This window comes from Orycteropus afer, unplaced genomic scaffold (assembly GCF_000298275.1).
Source record: "Orycteropus afer afer isolate SDZICR_OR568_19922 unplaced genomic scaffold, OryAfe1.0 scaffold00112, whole genome shotgun sequence".
Lineage (NCBI taxonomy): Eukaryota > Metazoa > Chordata > Mammalia > Tubulidentata > Orycteropodidae > Orycteropus > Orycteropus afer.
The window spans coordinates 3,791,944-3,813,705 of record NW_006921699.1 but is presented as its reverse complement, the minus strand read 5'-3'; the positions used below and the strand labels follow the sequence as shown (position 1 = coordinate 3,813,705).

The 21,762-nt window shown below is 46.7% G+C and overlaps 1 protein-coding gene across 1 annotated transcript in view; it reads left to right on the top strand.

The window, feature by feature from the left end:
• Positions 1 to 21,762, top strand: part of FSTL4 (follistatin like 4) — a 644,321-nt gene that overhangs the window by 584,564 nt on the left and 37,995 nt on the right. The window contains exon 8 of the mRNA XM_007943751.1: positions 13,807 to 13,927. Within this exon, the coding sequence (XP_007941942.1) occupies positions 13,807 to 13,927 (121 nt within the window). The remainder of the gene's footprint in view (positions 1 to 13,806; positions 13,928 to 21,762) is intronic.

Genomic DNA, 21,762 nt, shown 5'->3' with positions numbered 1-21,762 from the left:
ATATAAAAAACAAAATCAACCAAACTCATTGCCGTCAAGTCAGATCCAACTCAAACAGACCCCTCCTTGGGTTTCCCAGGCGATATCACTACGGAAGTAGATTGCCCAGTCTTCATTCCAAGGAGTAACTGGTGGGTTTGAACTATCAGCCTTCTGGTTAGCAGTCAAATGCCTTATGCACTGCACCACCAGAGCTCCCTCTTAGCATATAGTGTTCCACAAATGCTAAAACCAAAAAAAAAAAAAAAAAAACCCCCCCCCCCCCCCGCCGTCAAGTTGATCCCAACTCATAGTGACTGCCATTGGGTTTCCAAGGCTGTAAATCGTTCCATGAGTAGATTGCTTCATCTTCCTCTTGTGGAGCAACTGGTGGGTTTGAACCACCAACATTTTGGTTAGCAGCCACATGCCTTACCCACTATGCCACCAGAGCTCCTTTAAATGAGAGGATGTATGTAAAGTTCTTAGCATATGTTGTTGTTGTTGTTAGGTGCCATTGAGTTGGCTCCAACTCATAGCAACCCTGTGTACAACAGAATGAAACACTGCCCGGTCCTGCGCCAGCCTCACAGTCCTTGCTACACCTGAGCCCATTGTTCCAGCCACTGTGTCAATCCATCTTGTTGAGGACTTTCCTCTTTTTCGTGGACCCTCCACTGTACCAAGAATGATATCCTTCTCCAGGGAATAGTCCTTTCTTACAACACGACCAAAATAGGTGAAACGAAGTCTGGCCATTCTAGTTTCCAAGGAGCATTCTGGCTGTACTTCTTCCAGGACAGATTTGTTAGTTCTTCTGGCAGTCCACGGTACCTTCGGTATTCTTTGTCAACACTACAACTCAAAAGCATCAACTAGTCTTCGGTCTTCCTTATTCATTGTCCAGCTTTCACATGCATATGAGGCGACTGAAAATACCATGGCTTGGGTTAGGGATACCTTAGTCTTCAAAGAGACATCTTTGTTCTTCAGCACTTTAAACAGGTCTTAGCATATCGTGTTCTGCAAATGCTAACTATCATTAAATTTATTATCTTTATCACTCTTGTTGTTGTTGTTGTTATTACTTGTGCTGCTAAACAACATTCTCAGCACTTTGCAGCCTGAGTCCCCATTGAGCAACCAGCAGCAGCCCAGTGAATCTCCCCCATCAGCGGTGACCCAGGGTAACCCTGCTGCCTGAAGTTAGGGGCACAACTGTCCACATCAGCCTGGATTCATCCTGGGAAAGACACTGACCAGCCACCTCCAGCAAACCCAGAGCAGCCTGGGGCAAGTCGTTCAACATCTCTGGTCCCGTGGGAAATGGATAATGCTTTCTGTGCATGGGCATTTTCACACGTGAATGAAGTACCTGGCTCAGTGTCTGGCATACGGGAGGTGTTTAGAAGTAGCAGCCCAACTCTGGAAACAATGAGGAGACAACCAGGGAGGAAATCAGGCTGGTGAGAGCAAGAGCCAGGTCATCAGGATTCACGGGGCATTTTTGCAACAAAACTTGGTCAGGAAAGACCAGCTCAGGGGCAATACTGACAGACCAAAGGTTCAGGGGCTGCCCAGAGCCCCTCAGCGCATGGCATCTCAGCACCACCCCAGCTCTGCCGATAACCAGCACCTGGGAGAGCAGTCAGAATTGAAATATCATCACAGCGCTGTGATTAGCAACTGGCATTGAAGCAAACTGGGAAGCAGATTCAGCCTACGAAACCCAAGGTGGAGAGATTAGCACACAAGGTGCACCTTGAGGTGTGGGCCTCCTTTCTTTGTCATTTGTATGAGACATCTTGATTGGCAACAAAATATTAATCACTTTTTCACTACTCTCTTAATGAGAAGCTTTCATGGGCAACAAAATATTAATTTGTCTTGTCTTATCTGTTAAGAATTCTGTTAATGAATTCAGTCATAGAGCTATTACAGAATGCTATGCTAATGACACATGTAATTAAACTTTTCTGACTTGCAAACATCAAGGATGCCTTGAGCATCAGAATAATATTTGATCAGAAAGTAAATGTACCCCCTCTAGCCCAGAGCCAAGAAGGAGCCACTCGGATTCCATAGCCCGCAAATATCACTGTCAGAATCATTTGAGAGTCACCCAGTTGTGTGGGATCCAGTCCACACATGGGGAATTCAGCCTTTAGATGTGCCCACTTAGTGCCAGCGAGGTGCAAGCCCACCCAAGGTTGGGGCAAGGGAGCCACAAACAGAATTACAACACAGTGTGGCAGGTCTGTATTCAGAGAAAGCATGTCCCAGGCCTGAGAGAGGATTAGTTCTGGCCAGGGCTTCAGGGAACAGGAATGTTTGATGAACAAGGGAGCAAGGAAGCTGGAGGGGCACGTTGAGGCCAGAACATGAAGGGCCCTGAATGCCAACTAAGGTTTTGGCCATTCTGTTGTAAATAGTAGAGAGCCATAGAATTTTCACTAGGGAGTGACACAGCACATGTATGTCCTGCAGATGTACGTCCTATAGGAGTGTTCGGCACCTTCCAGACTAAGATTAAAAATGTACCCGAGGAAGGCCAGGAGCCCCCAAATAAGGTAGAGGGGAGCCCTGCTGAGGCTCTTAGGGTCTCCCTCCTTCATTTCCCAATGGCTTACTTGAACCTGAGCAATGCTCCAAGCTGCCCATGGCAGTTACCTAGGATTCCCTCCTTATGTCTGTGGCTCACAGCACCTTCTTAAATGGCCAGGAAGTCTGGCCTGGCCCCACTTGCCTCCTAAGGACTCCCAAGCCACCCAACGCCAGGACAGCATGCACACAAGTAGGTGACTTGTAAATGCTTCTGCCTCCCCCTAGCCCAGCTTGCGTGAGGGTTCCTGCCTTAGCCACATCAGGGGAAACAAAACCCCTCACTGAGCAGAGACCAACATCTTGGACCACAGTTCAAAGATGCCAAAGACAGACGCTCCCCAGCAGAAGCAGCAACCCAGGGGAGGAGCCGCAGCCCTCCCAGCATCGGCCCTCTGGGTTATGATGCCGCCTTCTGTTAGTTTGATGAGAAATCAATAGTTTCTGCTCACACGAGTTCCCAAGAGCTAACAAAGTACAGCCTGTAATTTGTTTGCTTCCTGGCTGGGTGTCAGTTTCTCTACTGAAGCAGCTGCAGGCCAGGGTGTGCCCAGGGTATACTTCAGCCCTCAAGGGTCTGAGGCCCACTGCCCCCACCCCAGAAGTGGGAGCTGGCCACCAATAGCACCTTGAGTTCTACCTCAGACCAATTCTGTCTAGTCTTGGGGCTGTTGTCCAGGGCTGCAGGTCTGTGCTTAGATTCAAGCACAGCCTTCCTCCTCATAGCACTGCATGGCGCCACAGGGCCCTGCCCACAGGGAAGGCAGGGCAAAGCAGACCAAGAAGCCAGTGGCTCCACCCCACCTCAGACCACCCTGGCCCATGGGCACTGCTTTGATCAGACAACACAGTGCCACGTAGGGAAGGGACAGATGTCTCTGCCACAATCAGAGCCCAAGGAGGAAAGCTGAGCCTTAGGAAGAACTCCCCACCCCTCAAGCAGTCTTCAAAGGCAGCGAAAGGCCTGTGATCGTACATATCCAAGCAGAAGAGAGCAGAGTGAACTTTGAGGACTCTTTCATCTGTGAGGTCATATCATCCTGTAATAAGAAAGGCACTTTGGTGGCAGAGACCTTATCTAATTTGGGAATGCTACACAGAAGTTAGAGAATGACCCTGGTCCTTGGGTCCCCTCACTTTTTCACCTGGACCCGGAACATGTCTACCCTCGACCTGCCTTGGTGAGCAGGATCTCCCTGCAGCCCCTATCTTCTTCAGGTTCAGATCCAGGGTTTGAGGGTCGTGGTGAGGCCCCATCTCAGAAGCAGGCCCAGCCACTCCTCACCTTACCCTGGCCTCCATACTCATTGTTTTGGGGTCTGTTCATAGGGAGGGCCTGCTTCACTTTCACAGAAACTAAACGTACAAACTCTTTCCAGCCCAGCCCTCCGGTTCTTGGACCAGACCGACCACCTTGCAGCCATTCAGGGTGGAGTGGAGGGACTGTCCCCAAATCTGGCCTCATGTCCCTCCTCATCAGTACAAACAATATCACCTCATAACTATCCTCCTCACTGTCCCTTATGACCCCTTAGGGGCAGGGAGGGGGCTTTCCCAGAAGAATGGCAGAAACAGAAAGAGGACATCTCAAAGATTATAGAAAACGGCTGCCCAGCTGAACAGTGGTAGTGCCGTTGCTATTGTTTTTTACCATGAATGCTAAACAGCTCCAGTGTATGGTGCTCCAGGCCCTGTGCTTGTCTGTGCATCATTCCCCTTAGCCCTCACCACAACTCCACAGGGCAGGTGGGGCTAAGTAACTCAGAGGGGTGGAGGAACTTGCCCATGGACTTGCAGCCAGCCTGCATGCCCACCACTGGAGCTTCTGGGCTCTTGTTTGCTCTTGAGACTCAATACCCAGGACAAGGTGGTCCTCTCAGTGACTAAGCCAGGCCACACAGCTTTGCCAAGGCCTCACTCTGGCTGTCTCTGCCTGCCACCCACTCTGGATCTGGGGTGCCTATTGATGGTACAACATCCCACATTAGCTGCTGGCCTCTGCCCCCTCCAGGGAAGGGCGCAGAATTCTCCAAGACCAGCACATGAATTGTTTGGCCAGGATATTCTCAGGAACAAGAAACATTTATCTATTGTATTCATTTTTTAAAAAGGCTTATAACAAACCTATATATTTCAAATGACTTGAAAGAGGCACTCTTTTTTGTTTTTTTCCCCACCAAATCTCACTATTTGAGACTTCCAAATGTCGGCAGGCGGGGTACAGTGATAAAAGCAGAAAAACAAAACCCATTAGAAGAAAGTATTTGTGGCAGCATCTGAAGGATATGTTAAAAGGTTCCTTTTTTTCCCCTGTGCCTAAATGGTGTAAAACCAGGAACAAATAATTCTAATGAAGCATCTGCTCTCAGCCAGTTCTTCTTTCAAAGTGAGTTATTAAAAAGACCAAAAGAAAATGATTTAGGAGCTCATGACTCATTTAATTTTTATTGTCTTTATATGAACCAGTCATGAATCCATTGTAAAAAGATGAGAGGCGTTTGATTAGCATGGAGAGCTGTTTGCAACACGATAGACAGTGGTTGTAGGTTCTGCATTAAAATAATCTCATTAAACGGTTGGGTACATTTTGTTTTAAAATCTTGGAAAACACTGTACTTGAAACACTCAAAGGCTTTGACCAATTCTCTCTGGCTTGTGTCAGAAACCCTGGTTGCATCTGAATATCCCATTCTTTTGCTCTCTGTGTGAATTCAAATGGTTATGAGTGTGAACTAGAGCTTCTCCAAGACATAGGAGCCCAGGCCCGTGGTACAGCAACTTGTGGATTTTGTGGGGTGATTCTGGCCCCAAAGCCCACCTCTGGCATTTGCTTTCATAGGGACACTTTCACCCCACTTAGTATTGGCTTCAAGGTTTGACTTGTGCTCGGTGACTGCTTGATGCCCTATCTCAAGAATCCAGGGGCTCTCAGGAGGAAGGTTATAATTCACCTTCCAGATTCAGAGCCCAGAGCAGAGCCCCACTGCCCAGCCAGTAGAGGAAGCTGGTCACTACCTGGGCCACCACACGTTGGGGTCCTCCCTTCCAAGAAGTGCTCTCCCCACTGAGCTAGCAGAAGGGAGTTGCAGGATGCTCCATAGTCTCTGAGCCATTCCTGAGCACCAGCCCCGACAGGGGACAGAGACATCATTCCTGCCCTGTCAGAGTTCACATTTAGCCTATTTTCAGGTTTATCTCTGCAGACAACACTACCATCCACATCCTTGGACACACCTGTGTACATTTGTTTAAGTAGGTCTATAAGTTCTTAGAAGTGGAATGACCTTATCTATCAGAGGGTGGGCACATTTTAGTTTTGATGGAAATTGCCAACTCTCCCTCCAAAGAGGTTGCGCCCCTCCAACAGTGTATGAGTTTTAAATACCATGTCAGAAGGAAATTCCTCCTCATTGCAAGCCTTCTTGGTCTCTGAAATGAGCCGTGGAAGGAAACTTAATCAAGTCCTCCCTGGAGTGTTTCAAGGACAGCATGAATGCCAGTTGCTGTCTTGGCTGTGAACATGGTCTAGGTTACAGCCAGGAGCTGGAACCCTCAGTGAGGCCCTCAGTCTGAGGATTCATGCTCCAAGGGACCTAGGGGGAGCATCTCAGTCTTCACAGAAGATGAAGGGGCCTCCCCTGTGAGGCTCACAGTCACGGGGGGGAGACTGACCACATAAACCACCAGACACTCAAGTCAACCAGTGATCACAGGCTCTGAGGTCCTGGAAAAGACAGGAGCCTCCCCATGGTGCCATCTCTCACACCTCTGCCTGCCTCTCAGGCCTGGGAGTGGGCAGATGCCAGACCCACTCTGGGTTGTTTACACTAACTGTGATTCTGGGTAGCTGCCCACCCCTGGGCCTCAGTCAGAGACTTAGGGATTGCCTCAAGTTACAGAGATATCTTTTTTTAGAGGACTCTGAGAAAGAGGACAGGCTCTACAGGTCCTTGTGGAGGGGCTAGAAGGAAGTGACCAGCACGGGAACCTGTGTCAGTGTGGTCAGCTGTGAGCTGGTGGGTCACTACATATGTGTATTTCTGTCTGGACATACTCATGTTTACCACGTGTATCCAGGTGAATGTTTGTGCACGTCCATGTGGGTCTGCGCCCGCATGTATGTGGCATGTATGTGGTCTTTGCTTGGATCTGGAATAATGGGCATGTGTGCTCATGGGAGTGTAGATATCTAAGGACTGGCTCATATCTCGGTGCTGTGTATTGCTCAAGGTGTGGTCCACTGTGTTCAAATGTTTGTAGGGTGTAAGAGGGAGTGACACCTGGGAATCAGACAAGTGCAGAAAGGGAGACCTCCTCCCCAAAGAGAGTCAGGGGTTCTCCTGAGAAAGGCAGAGTTAGGAAAGTTGTAGATAAATGTTTTTGAACTGAATTTGAACTTGCAACATTGATAGTGTTGTTAATCTAAACTTGAAAATCACTCTGGAGTCCTATGTTCAACATTTCATCACTAAATATTCGGCATTGATGGCTCATTTTTATATTACTTATACCTGACTCACATGTATCACTATGACAACATCCCCCATCGTGCCTCTGCTTAAATATTGTTTAATACTTAAGTCTCATTTAATTACTTTTTTTATTAAAGGCAGGTACTTGAAAATAGCTTTTTAAAAGTCAAATACCATTTCTTTAAGTAAAATCACCTCTTTCCCCAAAACAAATGTGCATCAATACAAAGAATGGTCTACTCTGGTATCTGTTTATTTCTGGAAGGAAACTTGATTTTGCTAATACATTTCTATGCATCAGAGGGGGGAAAAATCCATAAAAAGACAATTACAGAGATGCAATCAAGCATTGATAGCAGTATTCACATGCATCTCAAAGAACATTCATGAGAAAGGATTGCAGGTTTAGTTTTATGTAGCATCTTATAAATCAATTTTTAAAGTAATTTTCTTCCATCCAATGAGGTAAATTTGATTTCTGTAGCCAGTATTCATGTTCCAGAAAACAATATACACTTTGTTCTATAATTATATGATGCCTTTTGTTTTAGCCCAGAGACTTTATTTTATTTATTACAAAGTCAGGTTCTCCCCAGCGCCTAAGTCACAGGCTGGTAATGAGTTAGGTGCTTAAAGAAGAGCCAGCCCACAGCCCTGCATGTCCTTGAAGCCCTGACACACATCCCTCAGCACCTAAGTGATTACCCAAGAGTTATGCCTCCACTCCCGGGGGAACCAAGACCTGCACTCAGCAAGAGAGAAAAAAAAAAAACAGATGGAAAGGTTAAATGACTTTGTAAGGGGTACACCAAAAGTCATCAGTCCAGAGAGTAAATGCATGGGCTTTTACATCCTCTGCCTGCTGCTGGGAGCAAGTCTTCTTGTTGGCCAATGATGCCAGCATTCCCTGGCCTGAGGAATGCTAAAGGGCCATGGGTCCCTCCAAGGGCTGCGGTGTGGAGGAGGAGACAGGATAGGGAAGCAGGAGAAGACATGAGACCAGGCCTCTGGCTTTCCCATCAGCCACTGCATTTTGACCTTGTGTGACTGGGCAGCATGTTTTTTTTTGTTGTTGTTGTTGTTTGTTTTGTTTTGTTTTTAATTGTGGTGGATAGGAAGGCAGGAGGTAGGCACATTGATTACCAAACCCAGAGAACCAGAACCAGAACCAGAATGCAGTCCCTAGAGAAAGCCTAAGTCTGTACAGTCCAGTCCATTCAACAAATATTTACTGAGAGCTTACTTTGTGCTGGGTGCAGGAGACACAACAGTGACTATAATGTACATGAATCCCTGCCCTGGTGGAGCTCATGTTCTAACAGGAGAGACGGATGCCAAACAACATAAAAACAAAAAACAGGTGGTAGATAATTGGTAATAAGTGCCATGAAGAGAAATAAGCAGGGAAGAGAGGTGGGAGGACTGAGGCAGGGGCTACACAGAGGGCAGTCAGATAACCTTGAAGCAGACTTGAAGGAGGAGAGCCAGACAGACAGTCTTTGAGGAGGAGGGGGCAGCAAGTGGAAAGCTCCTGAGCAGGGAGGATATATGGACATGGGGCATGTTAACACAACAGCAGAGAACCCAGGCGCTGGAGTGAAATGAGCCAGGGGAGAGTAGAGACGGGACAGGAGAAGGCTGGGGCAGATCATATGTGCAGGTCCTTGTGGCGTACATGGGCTGGGCTGTAGCTCTGCCAGAGCGCTCCGAGCTGAGGAGGGCATGATCTGACACGTGCTTTTAAGGGGCCATTCGGGCTGCTGTGTGAAAAGGAGACCACAGGGGCAAAGGTAGAGGTCACTGTTGTCACCACGATAAGATGTTGGCTGGGACCAAAGTGATGGCAATACAGAGAGAATGGAGGTCACCCATGAATATACTTTGAAGGAGCACTCTAGTTTCCCAAAGGGATTTGGTTGTTTTGTTCTGTGTTTTTGGTTTTTAGGGTTTTTGAGGATTAAGCAAGGTCATATGTATCAAGTTCCCTGACACATAGTAAGTACTTGGAAACTATGAGCTGGTTTTGAGTATTGGGGCATCACAGAAAGTTGTGCCATTGGTCTGTGGGCTCTATGGAAGGTGGGGACTGTGACACATGTGGGATTTGTGATTTTTCTTGTTATAATTAATAAGCCAAACCAATTGCCATCGAGTTGATTCATGGTGACCCATGTGTCTCACAAGAACTGTACTCATGGGGTTTGCCGTGGGTGATTTTTTTGGCAGTAGATCGCCTGTCTTTGTTCCAAGGCAACTCTGGATGGACTCAACCCTCCAACAGCATATTGACTGTTCACACCTCCCAGGGACTCCATTATTATTAATAAAAGATGTAAAACTCTTCTTGGCTTCCTGAAAACCAAAAAACACAAAACAAAACCATCATACACCAAAGCTAAACAAAAAAACAAATCCCAGTGGGGTGGAAGCCAACACTAAACCATCCCCTGCCCCTTCCCTGCTCTTTCTGCACTGACATTTCCACAGAAGCAGTCTGACGGTAGGAGGGGCAGGGGGCCCAACCCTCAGAGCACAGGGGTGTTCTCAGCCTAAGGAATGCTATAGTCCATATAACCAAGCAAACTTCCCCAACAAGGCAGCTACAAGACCAAGGCTTGGCAGCCATCTAGATGCAATGATGGGTCTCTCCTCATCCAAAGCAAAGAAGAATGAAGAAAACCAAAAATTCATAGAAAGAATTAGTCCTAGTGACAGGTACATCATGTGATCCACAGCCTATACGACTATGAGACCAGAAGAAGTAGATGGTGCCCACTTACCACTGTCAACCATTCAGAGGGGGATCTATGTAGGAGATCCTGGATAGAGAGGGAGAACAATGTGGAACAAAACTCAAAATCATTTGGGAAAAAAAGGGGGGGACCAGGTTTGCTGGTCTGATAGAGTCTGGTTGAACCACTGAGACTATGACCCCTAGCTGCCCGTCAGGTCTGGAATTAAACCCATACCTGTAGCTTCCAGCCAAGCAAAAGACAGGCATGGCAGTTGAACATTTACCTGAGGTAGATACACTTCTTGCAGAGAACAATCATGGGAGAAAGAAGAGCTGTTTATGCACAGGGAGACAGCTCAAGGGGCAAGAGTGCATGGAGGGAAGGACACAGGGAAGAGGTGACTTTCAGGAGGAAGTGGAGGGGAGCTGTTGCATTGTGGTGAATTATGGCCAATGTCATGAGACAAAGGGTATGTGAACTGCTGTATGGAAAGTTAATTTGCTCTGTAAATTTTCATCCAAATCACACACAAAAAAATCCTATGGAACAATTCTACTCTGCACATATGGGGTCACACGGAGTTTAACAGTTCCTTTTATGCTACAATGGCAGAGTTGAGCAGTTAGAACACAAACCAAAAAAAAAAAAAAAAAAAAAAAAAAAAAACCTATTGCCATTAAGTCAATTCTGACTTACATCAATCCAATAGGACAAAGCAGAACTGTTCCATAGGATTTTCAAGGCTGTAAATCTTTACAGAAGCAGAGTACCACATCTTTCTCTTATGGAGCAGCTGGTGGGTTTGAACCACCAACCTTCTGGTTAGCAGCTGAATGCTTTAAACACTGTGCTACCAGAACTCCTTATGGCCTGCAAAGCTGAAAATATTTACTATCAGTCCCTGAAGAAGACTCTACAAGATGGAAAAAGCAATGAGTAAATGTTTGCTGAATCAATGTTTGAATGTGAATATGTGTGTGTATGTGTGTGTGTGTGTGTGTATAGTTTGGGAAGCTGGGTTTACTGGATATATATCTGACGTCCTCCCTGTGATATGTAATACATGGATCCTGTTCATCTAGCATTTTCCAAAGGCTTTATCTTCACAACAGTCATCTATTGTGAAGGTGTAAACCTGTTTACTCATGTTTAATTTGGGGTAAATTGAGTCTCAGAATGATCAAAGAACTTTCTAACAACATAGTGTAGGAAAAACTGGATATGACCTTAATGTTCAATAAAAAGTGATTAATTTCAAAAAAGTGAAGGTGTTGACAGCCCTGCAATGGAATCTGATGTAACCCTAACTATTATGTTATAGAAAAATACCTCAAGATGTTTTCAATATATTGTTAATTGTATAGAGCAGGCTATGAAACAGTTTAACAGTGGTAATCCCAGCAAACTATGGTCCACAGGTCATATCTGCCCCATCATGTGTTTTTGTAAATAAAGTTTTATTGTAACATAAAAAAAAAAGAGCAAGGCTTGGGTGGGGGTGAGTGGTGTCAGGGTCCTCAATGACAAAGGCTAGGGGAGAGCAGGCTCGGGAAGGCAGTGTCCAGGGGAAATACCAGTAGGTCTCCAGTACCAGACTTCGGCAAATGATTTTGTTTTGTCCTTTGGGGTGGAGTTTTGCTCTGGAACCACACAAGTAAGACACTGAGGAGTTTCCAAGCCTCCTGCCCCCTCCCCTCCAGGTAGGTGCTGCACCCAGGCTCCCAGCCATCTTTCAAGATGCCATCCCACTATCAAGACTCCAAGCAGAATATATTTTCCTCGATGCTTAGGTTTTGACACAGAAAACGGCTTAGACTAGAAATATGTCGGTTCCAGAATTGACTAACCATTAACTTTTCATAAGCAACTCAGGTACGAACCCTTTATGACTCTGTTACGAGACAGGACAAATCAGCTAGCTGGTGTTTTATTTTTATTATCGAGGCTTCCGCAGAGCGGTAGGAACTGGGCTGTTATAAGCAGAGCAATGTTTCAGCGTGAATGTGCAGGTTCCAGCAGCCTCACCGATGTTTTACTCCATTGGGAGCCCTGTCAGGAATTATTTTCCTGATCCTGAAAGCAGGCTGCAGGCATCTGCTATCTACCATCTCACCTCTGTCCTACCCCAAGTCTTGCACTGGATCTGCACCCCTTCATTGGGCCATTATCCAGACAGCATCTTTGAAGGAACTCATGGTGGTTGTGTCCAGGCCCTTCTGGAGTGTCAACAAGGTTTCAGAGGGCAAGACCATGAGGGGCCCAGGGAGATGCCCTGTGGATGCTCTTTGACAACTCTTGTGTTGGACAATCTTAGCTGGTGGCCTCCCATCCCTCCTGCTGCCAGATTGTTCCTATGCAAAAGGAAACAGAGAAAGGACCGGGGAGATGGTTTATTTACAGGACCAAGAGGAGTTTTACATCTTCTCTTAATAATAACAAAGAAAATAACATCCCCCGTTCCTGTCATACTCCCAGCCTTCCAAAATGTACTCACATGCACTCTCCCAACACCTCCGTGAGGCAGCCAGGCACATGTATTGTCACAATTTACAGATGGAGAAACCAGTACTGGAGGGATTAGGTGACCTTGATCAGTGAGAAAGTTCAAGCTAAAACCTGGGTCTCCTATATCCCAGCTGCTGGGCTTCCCCATCTCTCCTCTCAGACTACACTGCCCAGCCCTGATTCTCCCCAGTGAGCGAGGATTGTCTCCATCCTGTCAGCTCTGATCACTATGTCCTCAGAGATGTTTGGTGGCTAAGACAAAACCTGATGAGGGATCTCCATGGAACCCCAGATCATTGGGAACTCTGGTAGCATAGTGCCTAAGGTACTTGACTGCTAATCAGAAGGCTGGCGGTTCAAACCCACCAGCCACTCCTCGAAAGGAAGATGGGGCAATCTACTTCCGTAGTGATACTGCCTTGGAAACCCAAGGAGAGGTTGCTATGAGTTGGGTCCGACTCGAGGGCACATAACAACAACAACAAGCATGTCTGCAGTTGGTTCCTGGAAAGGGCAAGTATTGTACATGATTCTGCAAGACAGAGCATAGTGGGCATAAATGATCCTGGGGCGAACTTTATGCCAAGTGCTCTTCAACGGACTCTGATGAAGCAAAAAGCCCCCTACTGCCCTATCCCTCCCCTGTACAATGGCCCAATAAGTCACTTGTGTGGCTGCAGAGACCATAATGACCAGACTTGTAGGGCTATTTCGTATGGAACTCCTAGGCATCAACCACTCCTGGTTCTGTTTTATTATCCTGCCCCTATTCTTTTTTTTGCCCCATCATCCTCATAGTTCTGTTTCCCTTCTCTTGGGTTATCCAGATCTCTGCAAGCTGCCTGAATCATTTTGAGATCAAGGTGGGATCTAAGCCAGGAATCAGCAAACTATTACCTGTGAGCCAAATCCTACCCACCACCTTTTTTTTTTTTCAATTAATGTCATTGGAAAACAGCCATGCTTATTCATTTACAAATGGTTTATGGCTGTGTACACACTACAGTGGCAAAGTTGAGTAGTTGACAGAAAGCTTATGGCCCACAGAGCTGAAAATACTTACCTGGCCATTTAAGAAAAAAATTGTCTACCGCTGATCTGACAAGGCCTGCCCTCCAGAAACAGAACTTCTCATTAAGTAGATAAGATTCTTAGGACACAAGCAGGCAGCAAGATGACCAGGAAAACGACAGGTCAATTTAGTTGAATTGGAGAAAGGGACTATTTTGGGGGGTGGTATTCAAGCAGGGCTTCATAGAAGTGTCATATGAACAACACTTTAAATAGATGTACAGGATCTGGGCAAGCAAAATGGAGAGGTGGTGTCCTGGCTATAGAGGCCAGCACCACTCTGCAGACAGCTCTGGCCAGAGCCAGGCAGTTGTCAGAAAGGAAATACCTCACAGCTGCAGGATTTCTGCTTTGCTGGCAAAACACAGGACCCAGACTGCCCTTCCTAGCCTACTCAGTTGTGTTCTTTGAGCCAGTCTCATTGTGTTCTTTGTCTCATGCAGGACTTTGGAGAGGATGACTCCCTGTACATCACCAAAGTGACCACCATCCACATGGGCAATTACACGTGCCATGCCTCTGGCCACGAGGAGCTATTCCAGACCCACGTCCTGCAGGTGAATGGTTAGTAAATGGCTCCATGCATGTCATCCCCTCAAAACATTCCCGTAATGCCACTCAAAGCAACCCTTGTCCCTTTCTGTATTTTCTTCTTAAAGAAACACCTACCCCAAAAGATCTCATCTCCTTCATAAGTAAAGGGGCATGGTGGGAAAAGGACAACATCTGTCAACTCTCACTTACCCCCAAATACACCTCTGATGAAATGAATCCAAGTGCCAGTAGAGGTGGTCATTTAAGTGTGTCAGCACTCAAGGCCCAGCAGGCCACTCTGGTGTGTGGTGTTGGTGAGCAGCCAAGGTCTCTGGATCCAGTGAGAAGCAGAAACTGTCTAAAAATTATCACTCCTCTTCCAGGCAATGTGGAACTGTGTTACCTGTTCCATTTGGGGCATTTTTTCCTCCAACAAGAACTTGTTTCCATCAGCTTCCCCAAGAGGCTCAATGAACCCCACTTTAGGCTAACCCATAACAGAACTAAGCAGGTTTGGAAGGCTTTTTTTGATTCTCATTGGCCCCTGCATTGCCATGACTCCTACCAAAAAAAAAAAAACGAACTCACTGCTGTTGAGTCGATTCCAACTCATAGTGACTCCTCCTTGGGTTTCTGAGGCGGTATCTCTCTGGAAGTAGATAGCCCAGCCTTCCTTCCGAGGAGTGGTTGGTTGGTTTGAACCGCCAGCCTTCTAGTTTGTAGCCAAATGCCTTAGGCACTACACCTCAATGACTCATAGGAACCTGGAAAAATTCACCCCCTCCTGATTACATCATTCATTACAACAGCCAGTATTTTTCAAGAATTACTTTGGCCAATCTTTGTGCCATGCATTTCACATGAACTCTCCTGTTTCTAGGTAAGGTCACTTGCCTGAGGTCATGCAACTGGCAAGTGACCTAATAGGTGTCCGTCTGGACCAAAGGCCAGGCCCTGACCTCTGCACCCCACTGCAGCCACCTCCACCAGGCCTCTTCAAAGCAAACATGCCATAGTGTGTCCACAGGCTATACCCCAATAGCAAATCAGTCTCCTCAGTGAAATTAGACTCATCTAACCAAACTCAACCTGCCCAGCACTCCCATCATAGAGCAGGCCTAGGCAGGAAGTTCATATCCCAAGAAAGCCTGTGGTAGCTCCAAGTCAGCCCCAGGATTCCTGTGCCATCTGGCAATCAGAGCTTCAGCTCAGAGCAAAAATGATGACATCATGCTGCTCAACTTTGCTTACCTCTGGATTCAGGATGACGGGCCATTTAAGGACAGCTGGATAAACTCGGCTTGCCCCTGCATCTTCCCCACAGAATGTTTTACATACATTCCTAAGCCATATTTTATTAGGATTTCACTTGAGCTAGGATATGGCTTAAGCCTCTGGGATTTCACTAGTGTGCTTGTTGGCTTGAACCCAGGTCTATGATGAAGTCTCTGGATTTCACCAGAAATAACCCAAAGGTTCCCCAGGGGAGCCGACCCAGGCTGGGATCTGAGTGTACAGCTGGCGAGCTGTCTGGGCCCTGCTCCCAGCAGGTGCTGCTCCTGAGATCAAGCTTGTACTCTACAGCACAAGGCGGTTTTTATCATTTATAAACTGGCAAGGTGACATACACAAGTGTGGCAAGGGTCATACAATGCTCATGAATGTTTGACAAAACAACTCCAAGTGGCTCTCTCCAAGCCCCTCAGATCCTCAAACCTAGAAAAGGGAAATCAAACAATGTTCCAAGATCCTCAGCTCAGCCTATCCCCATTCTTCCCCCACTTCTCAGGAACCAAGGGCAAAAGGAGAAGGCCCCCTTTATTTCTTCCAAAGCAGGTCTTTGAGGAGGGGAGGGGAGCCACCTGCCAAGGAACCTGAGTATCTCACAGGTGAGAACCTGTAGACAGCTTGAGCTGATGGAGGAGACTTTGCAGTCTTAGGTTTCTTACTATATTAAGGGTCAAGTCCATGGTGCCAGGAGAGGGCTCTTGTTCACATGCCCCCCAGAGTTCTGAGATCATGATGGGAATGGAGCCAGTTCCTTACTCCCAGGGCTGAATTCCAGGAGCATGACTCACAAACCACCATAAAGTGTTTCAGGGTTCAAAGTAAAGAACAGACTTCTTCCCCCAGGTGGGAAGGAGACTGTATAGTGGACATTAGGAAATCTATTCAAGTTCTCTCCCAGCTACCTCCACACCATGAATCCAGAGATTTCTTAGTCTTTGCTTAAGAGGTGCTCTTGACCCATCAGAGTCTAAACAAGGAGCAAAAACCTTCCTGCTGAGACCCAGAGAGAGGCCACTTGAGATCCATTTCCTAATTGCTATGAGATTGAAGACTTCTCTTCCAGCTAATATGCTGTCAATAGAGTTGGAGGAAGCATGCTGGGACCTGTGTTCTCTGTGATGGGTTTTCTGCCTCATTAATTGGTTCATTGTGCTCAGCCCCAGATGGCTGGGCTAGAGCATCAGAATGGTCCTAGCTCTAGGAGCCCATGAGGCCCTTGGGCTGGGCTGACTCCAGGGCACTTGGGTGGCACTTGGGTCCATTAATCAGCTCCCTGGTGGTAGTACCATTCTAAAGTAGGCCAGTTGTTGACTTCTGAGGGCACAAGGCCATTGTTTGATGACCTGAGGGCAAGAAGTGAAATGTCCAAAGTATTCCAGAAATTAAACTTGCTGCATTGGATACAGAGTGAGGAAAACTGTATCTGTTTGGGAAACTGTTGTTAAAGAATAGAATGGTATGAAGGACACAATTACAGTAAAAATGAACACTTACTGAATACCCACTAGGGATCATCCCTGTTGTAAAGATGAGGAAATTAGAGCTCAGAGAGGTTAAGTGATTGACACAGATCCACAAAGTAACTGGCAGAGCAGATCTTAACTCCAAAGCCCAGACTCTTATTGCCAGCACTCCCTAAGCATTGTGTTGCTACTATTGCAGAATCTAGATATGGGGTACAAAGGTAATTGTCAGCAGGTGTTAGCTGAGTGGCTGTGGGTTATACACTGTAGGGGACACAGGGAAGGAACCCTGTCTCATTTGTCTCTGTTCCTATGCTCAGGCCTGGCCAGGAACAGCTGGCCTAGTGAGATGCCAATGCAGAAACAATGGCTGTGAATATAAGGACTGAAGTCAGCAAGACTAAAGTTGTTGAGCAGTGTGGATCAGTGTCATCTGGCTCTAGGTGTGGTGCAGCAAACAGCTGTGCGACTCCAGGTGCTATACACTTCCAGGAGAGAGGCCCAGTGTGGGCCAAGTCACTGTGGACAGCTCACAGAAGCTATGGTCGTGGGGCATTTTGCAGAATGGTGCCAAAGGAAGGCTAGCCTTCAGGCAGGAGGACCTGAGCAAGCCCTATTGGTACTCAGGACAGAAGAAGTACTCCCTTGCTAAGGAGTCTCAGGAGGAAGTAGAAAATGCAGTAACAAATTCATCTATTTTTATTTGTTCCTGTTCCCCATCCATCTCAAGGATGAGCCAAAAACATGAACAATGGCCTTGAACAGATTGGGTTAAATAAGGTCCTGTTGCCCAGCAGTGTGGCTTGAGTGTACCTTGGTCCCCTCTTGACCTGGCAGATGGTCTGTGGCTTATTGAGCTGAGGTAGCACCTAGGACAGGCAGACAGGGAGCAATGTTCTGTGTCTGCTCCTCCAACCCTTCTCTTCAGTCGGGGAGAAAACAGGAAGGGTTGATTGATGAAGGGAAAGGGGAGCGCTGGCCAGTCATTGCTTCTCTGATATGTAGACTTTAGCCCAGGTGGCACAGTGGTTAAGCACTTGACTGCTAACTGAAAGGTAAATGGTTTAAACCTACCAGCTGCTCCATGGAAGAAAGATGGGACAATCTGCTTCTGTAAAGATTTACAGCTCTGGAAACTCTATGGGGGCAGTTCTGCTCTGTCCTATAGGGTCATTGTGAGTCGGAATCAACTTGACATCCACAGGATTGATTTTAGACCTTTACCTGGAAACAGGACTTGGATGGGGACTGGTCTGGTCTGGGCACAATACAGACCAGAGCTGGCAGCACCTCTGTGTAAAGGGTGAAGACAGGAACACTGGTGCTCATTCATCCTTGACATGCAGTCTTAGGCAAGTAAATAAACTCTTCTGTAAAGATCAAAATAACAGAAGTACATAGGCTTATAGGTCTAATGAGATATATGTGTAAAACTGCTTGGAAAAATGTCTGGTACAGGAAGCCACTCAAAATCCAAAGTGGAGCAGACATGGGGGAGATGTTGCCACACTTAATTGTATTTGGCTGGCACAGATGACCCCATCAAGTGGCTTACTCAGAGAGCCTCCAGCCCCTTATATGATGAAAAAATCAAGACCCAGAGAGACTTGCCAAGCCAGGAATAAAACACTGGCTGCTTCTTCCTGGAGCTGCCCACTCCCTGGTGGCTGGTGCAGGACCCCATCCATACATAGGCTGAGCTACCATCTTCCCCAGACCGGATTGTCTAAAGGAAACCCTTTCAGGTGGTTACTATTTGCCTCAAATTATTAGTATAACTTTCCCCAGACCAGGCTTCCAAGAGATGAGGCCAAACACTGACATGATTTATAACTTCACACAAACTTCCTGCATTGCTTCATAGGAAGGAGCAGGCACTTCAGACATAAATGATTAATCCATTAAATTAAAAACACCCTTGACCTCTCAACAGTTCATACAAACAGTGATTCATTCCCTAAAACATGATAATCTCCCAAATCTGTTTATTACTTTTGTGACTGTACCTCTTACTTAAGGACATATTTATGCTGCCTTTCACTTTGGGAATGATCGATGTTGCCCAAAGAAAATGGCCCTTTGTGTTATGTATTCAAATGTTTTCACTTGAAGGTTTTGCAAATTCAAAAGGAAATGAATGTGTTTACCCATGACATCTTAATTTCAAATGATTTTTAGGGTACAGATTAATGCAGAAGGAAGAGGAAAATTGAGAGCCAGAGAAAACCAGTTGAGTCTTTGCTGTGTTGCTGGCAGAAAGCTATGACCCATCCCACCCCAAAAAAGATCACAGCTCCCACCAAGAAACTAGTTGCCCATACATTCAGTTCCAACTCATGGCAACCCCATGTGCAGCAGAGTAGAACTGAGTTTTACAAGGTTTTCAAGGCTTTGAACTTTCAGAAGCACATCACCAGCCTTTCTTCCAAGACACCTCTGCATGGGTTCAAATTACTAACGTTTTGGATAGTAGTCAAGTGCAAGTAACTGTGCCACCTAGGAATACCTAGGTGCTTTTTCAGTTTCTCACCAAAGGAGGCACAGGACTTGCTCTGAAGGGACCAAGGGCACTGGAAACTTCAGACACAGCAGCAGATGCCTCCCTGCTCAGGGTTCTCAGGGCTCCCATCCTGCTAGGGACCAAAGCCTCAGTAGCAGGCAGCTAGATCCAGAGGGACAGCCCCAGCTTCTGGCTGTAGTGCAGAAAGGCTGGGCAGGTGCATGGCCAGGTGCTCCCTCTGAGCCTGGAGCCTTGTCCATCACTACTGCAGGCTCAATGGATCCTTGTAACACTCGAGGTCAGTGTGGCCCCATAGCAGCAGGGAGCTCCACCAACTGATGAGGTAATATTTTTTAACATCCTTGTGCCAGTTTTCTCCTCATCAAGTTCACCGCTGAAGGATTTTCACACAGCCCAATATGACTCTTCTTAACCCCCCTGGTGGCAGGTCAGGGCAAGATGGGTTTCTTGGCAGACCTTCTCAGTGCCTGAGGACTTGCCTCCTCCAACACAGGCTCTGTTGTGCATGCCACTGATCTGGGAAGACCCAGGACTCACTGGTCCCACTCTAGCCCAGGGTGCCTAGGATGGCCTGCAGTGCCCCCTTCCATTGCTGCTGGCCTGACTGTGCTTGTTCATCCTCCCCTACACCGACAGCTCAGGAAAAATAAAAGGGAATCCTGACCCACTGGTTCTCACTCCTGTCCTGTGAGTCCGAACTCCTGAACATAGCTCATGGGTATACTCACACGCACACATACACATCCATGTACACACGTACTATGATCTGGGCCCTTCCCAGCTCCAAGCTTCATCTCTTACCACCCTGCTCTTCCTCCCACACTCCAACCACAATGAACTTCTCTCAGTTACCCTAACACACCTGCCCTCTTGACCCCCAGTCAGCAATGATTGTTCCCTTTGCCGGGAATGCTCCGCACCCCTTTGCTGACAAGTCCACCTCATCCTTCACAACTCCAGTTTAATCAACACTTCATTCAACAAACATTTACTGAGACCCTTTTACATGCCAAGCACTAGGCTAAACACTGGAAACACTGGTGAACAGACAAAAATCCCACACCCTCACAGAGCATGTCAAAGGGTAGAAAGTGCTAAGGAGAAAAATAAAGACCAGAAGAGGAATAAGTAGATCAGGTGAAAGGTGGAGGTTTTAGAGAGGGTGGCAAGAGAAGGCCTCAATGAGAAGGTAACATTAGTGAAAAGGAGGTGAGGAAGTCAAAGATGATTCCAAAAGGTTTTGGTCTGAACAAATGGAAGAGTTGTACTTTAATGACATGAGAAAGAAGGCAAGTGGAGCAGATTTGGGGAAGAAAGATGAACAATCATTTGGGACATGATAAGTGTGAGATGTTGCCAGAACATCCAAATGGAGGTATATGGCAGGCATTGGGCATCTGCACTTGGAGTTTAAGGGAGAGGTTTGATCTGGAAAATAAAATTCAGATTAAAGTCAATAGAGTAGACTAGATCACAGAGAATGAGTGCAGATAGAGACTGTCCATAACCAAGCAGAAGAGTGAGAAGGTTAAGCCACAGAGAGAGGAGGAAAAGTAAGAAGGTGATGTCTACAGGCCAAGAAAGGCAGTATTTTGAGGAGAGAAGAGAAGGCTCAGCTGGGTCAAGTGCTGCAGGCAGGTCAGGTAACACGAAAACAGAGAACTGGCCACAAGGTTGGGATCAGCATATGAAAGTCACTATGACCTGCAGAAGAGCAGTTTCCATGGGGGTAGGTGTGGAGCCTGCTTGGAGTTGGTTCAAGAAAGAATGAGGAAGAGAAACTAGAGCCAAGCCTGTTCCTTGAGTTTGCAGTTCACTGGACAAACCTTCCATCAATAAAAGGGCAAGCACCACAGGAGTGAGGAAGATTAACATTTCCTCTGAATGGAGGGTGGAGAATGTGAGTCCTACTCACTAATCTGATAATAGAAGCCTTCCCAGGTGCCCCTTCCCCATGCTCCCAAAGCTGCTTTCTGATATGGCTTGTCACACTTTACAGTTATTTTATCACCTTCCTCTCAGACAGAAAACTCCACACAGGTTTGAGGCTACCTTATTCTACTCCACAGAAGGAAGATGAGGTAACCTGCTTCCGTAAAGATTTACTGCCTTGGAAACCCAATGGGGGTTGCTATGAGTCAGAATCAACTGGATGGCAGTGGGTTTGGTTTTGGATTTTATTCAAGGTTGAGTGCATATTGCCTAACATTTGGGTGACATTTAATAATAATAGTGGCTATTATATTGGACAGAGCTTTATTAACTCAATCAAGACTTTAATGTGCCATACTTAAACCAGAACACCCTCAGCCCTTCCATGTCTCTCCCTCTTCCTTTCTCTCTCCTGTCCTGAGGTTCCACCACACTCACCATCCTAGCCTAGCAATGTTTGTAAGACGCTCCCTTTAGGGAAGGGTTGTATACAAAGCGAGTATTATAATACTCTGTGGTATTTTAGGGAGCTCTGGTGGCATAGTGCCTAAGGCGTTTGACTGCGAACCAGAAGGCTGGTGGTTCACGCGCACCAGCCACTCCTGGGAAGGAAGGTTGGGCAATATACTTCCTTAGCGATACGACCTTGGAAACCCAAG